Below are 12,714 nucleotides of genomic sequence, written 5' to 3'. Positions count from 1 at the left end.
GGAAGTGCACTCAGGCCCTGGATCCAGAAGGGTGGAGGTGGGGGTGAGAGGGGGAAGGAGGAAGAAGACAAGAGAAAGAGGAGGACACATTATGCTCCTGAGCAATTCCTGCTATTCAGTCAACCAACCGTTGGGTTGTGTCTTGGTTGCAGGGAACAGGAAGGAGGACAGCAAGTCATCCATCACATGTTCCCTCACCTCTCCCCACTCCCCTCAAACCCTCACCCTTATCCTGAAAGATTTCAGTGTGATATGATTGTAAACAGTTAAGGATTCCTCCAGTGCTAAGCCCACTACAAGCTGGGCCCACCCCCTCCCCCATTATGTACAATACATTCACCAACAACAGAAATTTATTTAAAAAGGCAACAGGTTAAATTCTGTAAACTGGATCCAGCTCCAAAACACACACGTTAATACTACAAGTAAAATTCCATCATCATCCTCTTCCACCCTGAAAAATATACCTGAGTTTAGCAGTCAATGAAAGTTTCTGCCCCACCCCCACCCTCCCCACCCAAAAAAACCCCTCAAACCCTGAACGAGACGCAGTCTCCGGTCATGGAAAGCCACTAGTTTGCGATGCTTGCCCTGCGGCGGTGAGCCAGCTGCTCAGCTGGCTGGGGCCCAGCACCGCTCCAGGTTTCCAACACAAAAGCCGTTGCGGCACCATGTTCCACGGACCCAGGAAGCTACATGCTGCTTGGGTGAGGGGAGGGTGGGAGGAAGGCCTGCCCCTCCTCCCCCTTGTCCAAATCACGTGTGGCTTTCATCTTCATGAGGTCCTTCCTTCCTCGGACTAGCTCTGGAAGAGGAAGAACAAGAGTTGGAGGCCTTAACTGGCAGCTCTAGAAAGGAATAACCTCATGATTGCATGCAACCAGTTCAAAGCTAGCACTATCGGTTCGCCTAGGTTACGTTTTACAGTCAGCTAAGACTATAGAGACATCCCCAGCTCCTCTGCAGAGCAGTAGTTCACTTCCCACCTTCTTCCAGTGCTTCCCACTCTCATGAAACACTTCACTCCTTTAACCAGCGGGAAAAGAAAGACTCGCATTTCAACACTGCTCTCTCTAGCAGCCCTTACTTGATCCAGAGGCAACGCTGATGGTTTTTGTGACGTCAAATCTTCCCGGGACATGGTTGCTGTAGGCATCTTCGGGAAGGGAACTTGAGCCTGATGCATTTGCATTCTGGAGCCAGGTTGAATGGAGAGAGTTTTAGCACGTGAACATCAAGAGCAAATCCCATCTACTTGGTTGAATGCATACATACAACATTCACATACAAGCACACATCTCGGGTATTCTTCTTTCTGGCCACCCCCCCACAAAACACAACCGTTAATCCATGCCCCAATGACTTAGTTGTAAGCCAAGCTCCCTGAATACTAGAAGAAGGACTGTCACGCTGGGACTATGACAAAACAGTAACAGTCAAAGCACATTTAAAAAATCTGAACAGGGAATTGTTGGAGTAGCAGAATTTTCCACTCAGCAATAAAATGTGATATGCAGTCTCAGTGAGAAGTAATTTTCTGTGAGGGAAATGAGACAGAGAGGAAGCGCAAAGGAAGAGGAGGGGAAAAAGGGGACAACATTAAAGGAGTTAATAACAAGAAGCTAACTTCCACTTTAGTTAGCTACTCTGCCCCACTATGAGAAAGATGCAATAAAATTCTTGCAAAGAAAATGGCAAGAGCCCATTTGATTAAGAGATGCACAACCCTGGATGACACGTTAACAAAACACTATCATATAAAACAAAGCACGGGTGGGGGGATGGATGGGACAGGCTAACAGGTCTCCATTATAGCAATTGCTACTTGTTTTAAGGAGCTGCAATGAGACCCTCTCTCCAACTTAAAAGACCTCGTAATCCAAGGGTCTACAAGTCACCTGTTAGCCTCTCAACAGCACTTGCCATCCCCTCTGACTTCAAGTCATGTCCTTTCAAGGATATCCAACACTTCTCATCACCCAGGCATCACCCCCCTCCCACCTTGCCTTCTCACAGAAAACACAATCTTACCCCGAGGGTCTATACAAGTCCTGGGGTGTTCCCCCCATGCCACCTCCACTGCCTCTCTGCTCCATCAGCAAGGCCTGAAAGTGACCTACGTTCTCCTCCCGGCAGCGGTACAGGGGTCCCTCCTGAGAGAGGCCGTTAGCCTGGCCAGAGGCTGGATGATGAGACAGGTGAGCATTCATGGGTGATCCATACGTCCTGGGCTGGAAATGACTGGCGGGATGCCGGGATGCATAAGGAGACCCAGTCTGTAGCATTACCCCGTGCGGAGGGAAAGCTGACGGGCCGAATCCCATCCCTGAACCTAGGTGCGGTGGGGGGGCTCCGTAGAGGAATTCCCCGGCTGCCACCGAGCTTTGCCTCTTCGTGGCCGCATTGTGGTTGTCCAAATCAAGGAACTCTTTGGGACTCTCCGGCCTTTCCTGGGACTCCTCGGACTTCTCATCTTCAGGCCCCAGATCCTGCCCGTCGCTCGGAGAAACCTCTTTGGCACTCGCTACGTCCATGCGGTTGGGAGAGGCCAGGGCGGCACTCAGTGCCTCACAGCCCTGCAAGCTGCTGGCGGACCCCCGGTCTGGGAAAGGGGGTCTGGCCAGGGGCGGGTGGGCAGTGGGGTGCCCGCTGGGGCCGGCCTGGGGGTGGAGAGGCCTCTGCCAGTCCGAGTAGCCCTGCGGACAGGCATAGTAGGGCGGTCGCTGGTAGTGGTGGTAGGAAGGCTGAGGCTGTGGCTGGTAGGGGTAGGGCATGCCCTGGGGGGGGCGATACCGGGGGAAGACGCCGGGGTGGGCACTGCTCGGCTGGAAGCCCCGTGGGGGAAAATGCTGGGGGTGCGAGGTGGGAGGAGGAGGCTTCCCTCCCATCACGGGGCCGAACCCTTGCAGGCCCGGGTTGATGTGGTACCGCCCGGCCGAATTCGGGTATTCCAGACTGGGCATGTAGAGAGGGTGGAACTGGTTGGGGGTGGCCCCCATGGAGCTGGCATCCATGCCAGGGAGGCCGGTGCCCTGCCCCATGCAAGGCACGGCCGCTTCGGGCAGAGCCTTCCCCCCGCCACAAAGGGGCTTCTCCAGCAGGTTGGCGGCTAGCCCTTTCCCCTCGGCGCTGCCCGCTGGCCCCTCGCCTGCTGCCCCGTTCTCAGGCAGGGGACCCCCTCTCTCGGAGGTGGGCACCAGGTCCCTCACGCAGCCCGGGCTGCTGGCGTAGCCGCTCTCCGCTGGCCACGTGCCCTTGCCCTGCCCTGCCTTCAGGTCACCCTTCACACCAGAGCCGTCCCCCTCGCCATCTGGGGGCAAGGCGTGCCTGGTGCACTCCATGGGCAGTGGGGGCTTGGGATGAGGTAGGAGTTTGGCGTAGGCCCCGTCGGGAATGCCGATGCACTGAGCCTTCTCGTCCATGCCTGCCGGTGGCTCCACTGGAAAGAGAGGAGGAAAAAGTCACACGTCTTCTAATTTTGGATTGTCCCTCCCCGCCCAACACAAACACACGCCTACTCGTGCTCACCCAAGGCACACATGCCAAAGATTAATTCCTGCCAGCTTAACTAGGTTTACCAAAGTAGTCTCTCAGCATCCTCTTTGGCTGCTGACCCAAAGTTGCTGGGCAGCCCTAACATCTGGATGGAGAAAGCACCCCGCTTTCTGAACTGTGCAACTGGAAGAAAAAAAAAAAAGAGTGACTTTCTAAAGCCATGAAGGTCCTGCCATTGAAGGCTTCAAAGTACATACTCCAAAACCTACAATATCCTGTCCTCTACTCAAACCTCTCTACAGGACTCTTGGAGTATGGCACCAGGACAAACGCTCTTCTGCGAGGCTGCAGCCTCCCTCCCATACCCATTGCGCAGTCTTGTCTTCGGAGACCTTTAGCAATTCTGAAGAGCATTTTTGCAAACTTGGGTGACCTTTAGTAGATGCTCTTTTAAAAACTACTCATGAGGTTGCACCTCCCTTGGAAAGATGGCACATGTGGACTGAACCTTCAAGATACAGGTACACTTGTAGTTTGCAAGCCACCGATAAGTCACACCTCCACTGGAGTAACTGCACACATGGGTTTGGTCTGACACATGGGTCTACAGAGGCTGCCTAATGGAGAGGCAGAGTTGGGAAATACTGCAGTGGGGTCCACATGACAGCAAGATAAGAAGTCGGGGTAATGGCAGCTTTATTTCAGGCTGCATCGTCCCTTCCAGTCCACAAACCCCACTTGCCCACGCTTGGGCAGAAGCGCTACCACACACCAAGATGCTGCAGAACCAATCGCAGCCATATTTTAACCAACTGTGATTTGAAGATGCAGCTACTCTGCCCTGCAATCGCTCAACATCCTCCCCCAGTCTCTGTTCTATATCCAGCACAGTTAAATGATAATGACTTTTAAGCAATGCCACACAAGGAAAGAGTTTCCTCTTAGTGCAAGGCACACGAGGGATCGATAAAAGATGCAAGGGTTTTGATCTCTAGTTTACCAGCTAGAATTAATGAAAAAACATTTTTTGTTTTGATCTCTGGGTTTTTTTGATCTTTACTTTAAGTTTGTTTTATTTTTAAGGGTTTTTGGGTTTTTTTGATCTCTAGTTTACCAGCTAGAATGAATGAAATTCAACTAGAAAGAAACTTGTGATGGCACACAACATGCTGCCCTCCCACCTGAACTGACACAGCTGCTCAGTGGCTTTCTGGCAGTTCTGTTGTGTGAAGATTTTTGAGATGCGCTCATGAGGCACATGTGCATTTCAGAGGAGAAGCCATACTGACATGTACTCAAAGGAGTGTATTTAAACCATTTATTCACATAACATCTTCTTTCCTTACCTAACTCGCTGCAGATCCCATTTTTATATTAACTCCAAGTGATCTCTAGAAGCATCACAGACTATGCTTTGCATTTGCACCCAGTGGCAAATGGATAGCTTGCGGGTATAGTTGGGACAAAGGGGACCCCTGGCAGGCTACAGTGAAACAAAACAATCTTAGAAAAATCTAAGCGATGGCTGGAGCAGAAAATATATTCCAATTTAGATTTAAAACATAAAAAGATGTGCATAAAAAATGTGTCTCTTACACCTATTTAATCAAGAATTTAATTATTTTCTAGAAAAAAATCCTGCTTTTGTTCCTGAGCCTCAGTCACTGCTTAAAATTGACTCTGGTAAGCCTGAATGTCAGAGCATATTTTCTGCTTCTCTAGTGGTGCAAATCCAAATAAAGCCACCATTTGCAGATACAGGTTTTGTACATCTGCAAGACAGTTGAGTTTGGGACCCTAAGAGCAACAAAGCTGGCCTGGGGGGTGCTCCCTCATCCTCCTTGCAAGCACACACCGGCAGGTAGAGGGTCTGCCCCGGCATGGGAAATGGTGATGCTGTACAGCGGGCAGGAGAGATGCCTGGCAGCGAGCAAAGGAGCAGGCAGGGAAGCTCAAACGTTACAGGCAGGGGCTGCCACGTTGGCAAGTGGGTGCTCGAGGTGTTACCTTGGTTGCTCTCCGGCTCCATGGTCTGACCGGTGGGATCCTGTGAGCTCCCGTTCCCCACGACGGGTTTCGGAGGCTGCACGCCAGCGGCGGAGGCGGCGTGAGCCAGCTGGGGAAAGGGTCCGGGGAGGTGCGGGGGGGGTGGCTGGCGAGGGTGGTAAGGCACACCCGGCGGGCACACGCGGGAGGACAGCTGCTGCATGGCAATCATCTCCGGGCTGTCCATCATGGAGTCCCCACCCTGGCACCCTCTTTGAACCTGAGAGGGTCCCCCAAACAGAGCGGCCGGTGGCTGTGGCATCCTCTGGCCAGCGGTTTTCCCAGGCGGTCTGATATAGCCTGAGGGAGGCACCCCGTGAGGTAGGAAATTTGATTGCTCGGTCCACTGGCTGGGAGGCAGCGGCGGCCTCATGGCCCGGGGGTCCATCATATGACCCAGGGCGCGGGGCTGGAGCGAGGGCCCTGGCCCCATGGGTGCCTTCTCCTCCGGCCCCATGGCGCCCTGGCCGGCAGGGCCGTGGCTGCCGTTCCACAGGGCCGGGTGCGTGCGGTTCAGGTACTTGTAGGGCCGGTACATGTGCCCGGGGGGCACCTCTGAGCCTTCCGGCGGCCTCATGGGGGGCCCGTTGTGCCTCGGGGGGAGGAAGCCCTGCTGGAATTGGGCCGGTGGGTAGACAGCGTCAGGCGGGGGGCCGCTCACGCGCCCCAGCTGCAAGGCACCTGGCCGGGGGCCGAGGCCGGTGACGTGGGTCGGTCCACCGCAGGCCTGCTTTTCCGGGGCAGCAAGCCTGTGCCCACGGTGCTCGCTCAGTCCCACGGCCGGCTGGGAGGAGGGAGAGAGAGATTAGGGGGGTCTCAGTGAGAGCCATCGCACTGAGGAGATGAGGGGACCTGTGGGTCCCGGGCTGCAGGTTCCTTTGGCTGCAGCATTTCTTACCTGCATGGCAAAGTGCTGGTGCTGCTGGACTGGGTCTCCGGGATGTGGTTCAGGCACTCGTGGCGAGCCGTACAGTTTCGTGGGATCCGATCCACGCAGAGGGCCAAATGTACCTGGCACGGCTGGTCTCTGGGGGACAGGGAGGGGTGCGGGAGGGAGAAATAAAATGATTTATGAAGTGCAGAAAAGCAGCAGAACTGCTGCAGGTGAGGGGAAGCCAAGGCTGGAGGAACCACACAGATGACCAGATGGGCTTTTTGGAGATACCATGAAAAACCTGTAGTCTCTTTCCTAGGAGGTGACACAGCTTCCCTGCCAAAGCCACTCTCTCACAACCTAGCCATGTGTCCCCATGCTCAGGGTATGATACACTCACCTGCCACCCAACTACTTGGGAGCAAGCAAGAAGATTGGAGGGGGCAGTGGTTCGCTCCAAGGAGAGGAGCAGACCACAAGAGCACGAGTGATGGGGGAATGTGCTGGATTTCCTTCAAAATATTTGTTGCCTCCAGCTCTCCTACTGCCCCTCTCTATTTGCATCACAAGAAATGCTCTAAAAATTTTGTTTGATCTCTAGCTAAAAGGGCGAGGGGTAGCATGGATCTCAGAGGAGCAGCTGATACACCACAGCACAAGACATCACTGGTTAAAATGGAAAAGGCAGCGAAGGATGGGTGAGGAACAGCCCAGAGGGGAAGCAGAACAGGTGGCATTTAGAGAAGAAATGTTGGGCTAAAGGCAGGTCACTGTTGCAGTCCAGGGTGACCTTATGTTTAATTTTGTTTACTGCTTTTATGAATACTCAAGGCATGAAATGCAGTAGTACACAGATGGCACAAAGTTACAAGGCATCTGTAAATGATTGAGTCAGAAGAAGACCGGCTTGCTCAGCATCATAAACTGGAGGTCAAGAGAGGAAATGTGACTGCCTTCCATGTACAACAACGTAACTCTCCAAGGAAAGAAAACTGGGGGAGCCAGGGCTGGCCATGGGAAACGTTAGGAGACTGTTCCTAGCTAGTGTGGTAAAGACTGAAACTGTACCATTTTAATTTTAAGGGCTGAAAAGTTTCAGTTGTAGAAACCACAGCCCTGACACTTAATCTCTGGGAAAAGGTTCTTGCCACGCAGTAGGGATTTCACAGTAAAGAGCTTCAATCCCCTTTACCTCCCTTCCCTCTGCAGGCCTGATGGGTGAAGAACAGCAGAAACTGCTCCTTACCATCTGGCCAGGATGTGGCACAGGGCTGGGCATGCCGCCGTACTGCAGAGAGCGAGGGAAACCTCGTCCGTTGGAAGGGCCAACTTCTCGAGGAGGTTGCATTGGGTTGCCACTTGGATCCTCTGCAGAGGACGAGGAGAAGGAGGAGGAAGAGGAAGAAGAGGAAGAAGCAGGAGCCCTGGAAGTAGCTCGATATGGTGGAGGTTTTCCTCCATTTTCCAGGCGTTGCTGCCTCTTGCCTGGTCCATCTGGGTCTCGCGACCGAGTCCAAACACTGCCTGTGCTGGAGCGGCCAGTCCGCCGGCTCCTCTTCTCTCTTCTCCCGTCTTCTCTGATCCAAAACTCCTCATCTGTGTCTCCATCTTCCCCAGGGAAGTGCTTCATCATTGCTCGGTGGAAACACCTCTCTAAGTTGTAAGCCATCTTGGTATATTCTGCAGTCAAAAGAACCCAACATCAAGGACAGAGCCTTATAGAGAGAAACTATTAAGCAACATCAGACTTTCCCCATCAGATAAATCATCTCCCCTCCACAAAGTTTCTTTGAGGAAGACTTTTGTTTCTAACTAGTTGACTTTGGTTTATGTTCTTAAACTTGATAAGCCATGCAGCATCAAATTTGTTCAGTAATGCCACTAGAGGACAGACACATAGGCATTACAAAGTACCAGTAGCAGCATGGCTTGCAGAGTCAGCATTAACCCAGTGTTCCAGCATAGTGCCAAAAATTACATTAGGAGAAGCACCACCTCTTCTCGCAGAGATGCATGACCTGCACAGTTAGCCAGCAGAGTGCTGAGAGAAGAAATGTGAACTTCCAGCAATGCTATTTGATTACATTCAGAGGCTTTTCCTGGACTCATTCAAATCTCTGCTGTATGCTACAAGACAGAGGAAAATCAGCAAACGTATTTATCCATGTGCAGTTTCTAAAGCACTTGCTGACCTTGCCACGAAAGCTATTGCCAGCACCAGTGTCCCCATTGCGTCATTTCCACAGGACAGTTCTGCTTAGAGGGGCTCCTACTTTTTGTTAGAGTGGATAGGAAGGAAAAGACATGTGAGAGGTGTTAATGACAAGGGCTTGAAGTAAATGACTTTCCAGTTGTTACTACTAAACTAACCCAGAAGTTCCTCGGGAAACAGAGCTCTCCCAGTGGTAGTGCAGGAATGCTTTTACTTGGGGCCCACAGTGACAAGCCGGGTAGCTCTAACTATTTTCCCTTTCAAGGCGGTGCTGGTGAGACACAGTCTGCAGTGATGACCCACCATATGGGAACTGACTTCTTACCTAAGCAACAGGCAGAATTTTAATTGGCATGGCAATTAAAGCCAGGGTTTCCCATTGGCAGAGTCATGTTGTTCATTCAATAGCCAAGGAACCTAAAAACTATGTTTTTCATCCAAAGGACTAAAAGCTCGGTTCATTCCTCACTTTTCTGTAGTATTGAACAAACACTGGGAGCTCACCAGACTCCAATGCTTTTCAAAGTCTGTGTTAGATATTATGAGACAAAGGAGCACACAGAGACACACAAGCACATGAAGGAACGAGGTCAGAAAGAAACAGGCTGTCTTCTCTTTGTACGTTCTGCCTTCACCATCTACCAACATGGGAGTCCCTTAGTATGCCATGCCCCTATTCAGCATGACCAAATTGAGCTAAAAACCTCGCTAAAATCCCAGGCCTTATGGCTCAGGAGCTCCTACTCTTTCATCTGACCTCCAAAAATACCCTGAAAGAGAATAAGCACATATCAAGTACTGGTGAGTAGGAAGAGATCACTGCTTGCTTTGACTGAGCACTGCAAATAGATGAACTTAGCATCTTGCTGCTCTTACCACTGCCTTCACCATTGTACTTAAGACAGTTCCTGAACATGGTCTTCATATCGCCCACAAATTCTTCCTTGGTGCAGTACTGACCTCCATTCAACTTCTTCTCCATGCTAGAGATGTCCATGGGGGCCTGAAACGCAACAAAACCTCTCTTCAGTTACAGCAAGTGTAGTGGGGCTTACAAAGTTGCATAGCTAGCTTCCTCACAGCGAGAGGTTGGGGAACGGAGGCTGGTTTCCTGCAAGGCAGCCTCTCATCTTTGGTTTCCTTGCCTTGTAAAGCTAGAAGGGACTACTGGAGTCATGCAGTTTGACTGCGAGGGTAACGCACCCCACAAAACTTCAAAACACTTCCAAAAAACTGCATCCCGATCAACAAAGTGCATCAGTCAAGATGGCTGGACCACTTTCCATACCTTAATGATCTGGTAGTAGTTGGGAGCATACGATTCATCAACAGGCTCCAAGAAGGGCCAAGAGTCCTTGTGAGCCTTTACCACATCTAGAACTGGCAGTAGCAAAAAAAAGGTGAATGGTTACATACACACACCCAGGGCAGTATTTCACTTTGAGCAAGTCATGCAAAGGGGAAAGCTGGGGCAGGACTAACCTTTGTACATGGCCGTGAACTCATCGTCCAGTTCAAAGCTGTAATGGGAAGTGCAACAGTGAATACTCAGACTGAGGACATATAAGACATGCTCTTGTACTTCATCTTCCCTTCCATCCCATGCACAGTGTCATAATGCTGACAAACAGGCCTCATCAGAAACACTTCTCTAGTGTGGAGCAAATCTGGATGTTTCTCAGCTTACTCCTTGCTATTCTCCAACCTCACTTCTCCCTCCTCATTCCTGTGAATGATCACACTCCTCTCCTTCCCGTACTCACTACTTCAACGCACTCGCATGCTGCATGCCCAGCTGCATACTCACAGATCCTTGGTCCTTCGCTCTTCCCTGGTAGGGGAACTGGGATCCAAGTGGGAAAGCTCAGGGGGGAGCTCCTTCCCCTGCGCCAGCAGCCAGGCCCGCTCTTCACGAAGCTTCCTCCTCCTAGCCCGTTCTGCAGTGGGGAGGGGAGAGAGGTGAAAAACCATTCAGTACTGCTTGTCAACAACACCTTTCAGGGAAAACGAAGTGAGGTCCTACAGCTCTCAAGAACTCCAGCGAAATGTTCTTGTTCTTTCAGAAAAAGCAGCAACAGCACAGGAGCAGAGGAGGTGAGAATACAGCACACCGTCAACATGCTTCTTCATTTTTCCTTGACTTTACAATCATTGATTTTGAAGTATTACTGTGACACAGATGCTCCCCTAGGCAGCTTCCAGACAAATTCCTGACCATGGTGTGGTACAAAGAAAGAAGTTGAACGCGCAGATCTAGACATAGATCAGCACTATGGAAAGAGCTGGCTTGTTAAGTTACCATGCTTCAGATGCTTCACTCAGCCAGGTGAACTGAAGGCAGCTGGTTTTGCATTGAAGCAGATGAAGAGCAGTACTGAGGGAAGCGTGAAGTTCTACCAGCTGGGTGGCCATAAGTAACTGGGGTCATTAACATCCTCCACCACCATGGCTAGCTTTGGGAATATTGCTCAGGTAGACCTTCACAGCCAGCAGCCAGAGCAAGCAAGCTGCCACATAGGAGGGCCACTGGGACAGCTTTGGTTTAAGAGGTGAGAGACAGGAAGAAGCAACGCTGGTAATATAACCTGTGGTTTGCAACCAGACAGCTGGCTAACAGATTGCTTCATAATAGAAAGTTTATGGGCTTTTATGAACTTAATTTCCTTTTTCTTATAGGAAATCTGAATTCATTTGACTTGCTAAACACCTGCAGTTGTACCAACTTTCTGTTGGAGCAGAATTCTGTGAAAGTAGTGTTCAAGGAGAGATGTCATAGGAGTAAGACCCCAGAAAACAGGCCACATCAGGGAAGACCCAGAGTGAAAGAATACCCTCTAGCAGAGGCTCCATCTCTGGACAATGCCAAAGACTCAAGAAGCACCAGCTCTGGTGGAAGAGTATTAATTTACTGTTTTCCTCTGTCAGTCAAAAACAAACTTGGGGTAGGCGTTGAGGGGACAAGAAAACTAGGAATAGTTTTCTACTACAGGGTGGGTATTTTCAGGGAGGTCCATGGCCAGGTATGTCAAAGACTGGTAAAGGAAAGTCTAAATTTCCCATTAGAAGACTCTGGGTAGCACTGAAGCTGGGAGGACTGGACTTGCATCTGAGATGTCCTACAGAATCTATCAGCATCTATTATAACATTTAATGATAAGTCCAATATCGAACTGCAGTTAGCAGTCTGTCCAAGCACAGTTCATTATTGCATGCTTCTTTTGTAAAATTTGCATCAATTAGACAGCCATAATAACGTCATCTAAGTGAGAAAGCCAAGGAAAACATGTGGCAATGATTTGGGCAGCAAAAGGAAAACCTTATGGCAACAGCAACCAAGAGGTAAGGTGATGTAGATTTTAGAAATCCATCAATGCCTGCTGAGGCTCTGACCTGGTAAACTGACAGTAACTGGGGACAGCTACCCTGGTACCAGACTGCAGCTCAGTCAGGATCAATGGCAGGTCCCTCTACCACAGCAAGTGATTAACATAGCATGTTAAAGATCACTGGCAGAGCTTGTTGTCATGCTGTTGACATGGGTGGAGTCCCACCCACCAGCTATCAAAAGCTAACCCATGCCCTGAAAAGTACCTCAAACAGCTAGAAAGTCATATGTGTGAGAGGTAATATTGGAGCAGCATCTGGAAAGAGTACTGGGAAACTTTAACCTGCTGTCATGGTAGAAATCTAGAAAGCTGCTTTAACTCATAAATTCAGAAAAGTACAGATGGGCCTAGCAGGAGGCTCACTACCTGGGGCGCGTGTGTGTTGGCGTTGGGGGAAGTGAAATCCCAGACTGGAAACAGGAACGTGATCTAAAAACAGGCATACAGTCCAAAACTGAGAAGCAGGTGAAGTGCTGATGAAGTTCATCACAGAGCAAATATTTCATCCTGTGTTTCACATCACTCCTCTACAGACAATCTTACAAAATTAATGTGAAATCCCAAAAGAACTGCAAAATACAAGAAAATCTTTGTTGCCCTAAAATCTCTGTCGATGGATGTCCAGTTTTAACAAGTCTGAACCAAGCAAAGCAAATGACTTCATTTTCAAATCCGTTTCTCTCCATCATAAGAACTGTCAT

The 12,714-nt window shown here is 50.4% G+C and overlaps 1 protein-coding gene across 2 annotated transcripts in view; it reads right to left on the bottom strand.

Annotated features, from left to right (window-relative positions):
• Nucleotides 1-542: 542 nt before the first annotated feature.
• Nucleotides 543-12,714, bottom strand: part of LOC129204932 (chromatin remodeling regulator CECR2) — a 96,396-nt gene continuing 84,224 nt past the window's right edge. For both annotated transcript variants that reach the window (XM_054821759.1, XM_054821768.1), the window contains 10 exons: nucleotides 10,435-10,564; nucleotides 10,110-10,147; nucleotides 9,916-10,007; nucleotides 9,504-9,630; nucleotides 7,662-8,095; nucleotides 6,440-6,568; nucleotides 5,503-6,325; nucleotides 2,032-3,439; nucleotides 1,088-1,193; nucleotides 543-805 (listed from right to left, as the gene is read on the bottom strand). In XM_054821759.1, coding sequence (XP_054677734.1) covers nucleotides 800-805; nucleotides 1,088-1,193; nucleotides 2,032-3,439; nucleotides 5,503-6,325; nucleotides 6,440-6,568; nucleotides 7,662-8,095; nucleotides 9,504-9,630; nucleotides 9,916-10,007; nucleotides 10,110-10,147; nucleotides 10,435-10,564 — 3,293 coding nt within the window. In that variant the 3' untranslated portion in view covers nucleotides 543-799. The remainder of the gene's footprint in view (nucleotides 806-1,087; nucleotides 1,194-2,031; nucleotides 3,440-5,502; nucleotides 6,326-6,439; nucleotides 6,569-7,661; nucleotides 8,096-9,503; nucleotides 9,631-9,915; nucleotides 10,008-10,109; nucleotides 10,148-10,434; nucleotides 10,565-12,714) is intronic.

Source organism: Grus americana, chromosome 1 (genome assembly GCF_028858705.1).
Source record: "Grus americana isolate bGruAme1 chromosome 1, bGruAme1.mat, whole genome shotgun sequence".
Lineage (NCBI taxonomy): Eukaryota > Metazoa > Chordata > Aves > Gruiformes > Gruidae > Grus > Grus americana.
Note: the sequence above shows the minus strand (reverse complement) of the source record. Positions and strands in the feature narration are given on the sequence as shown.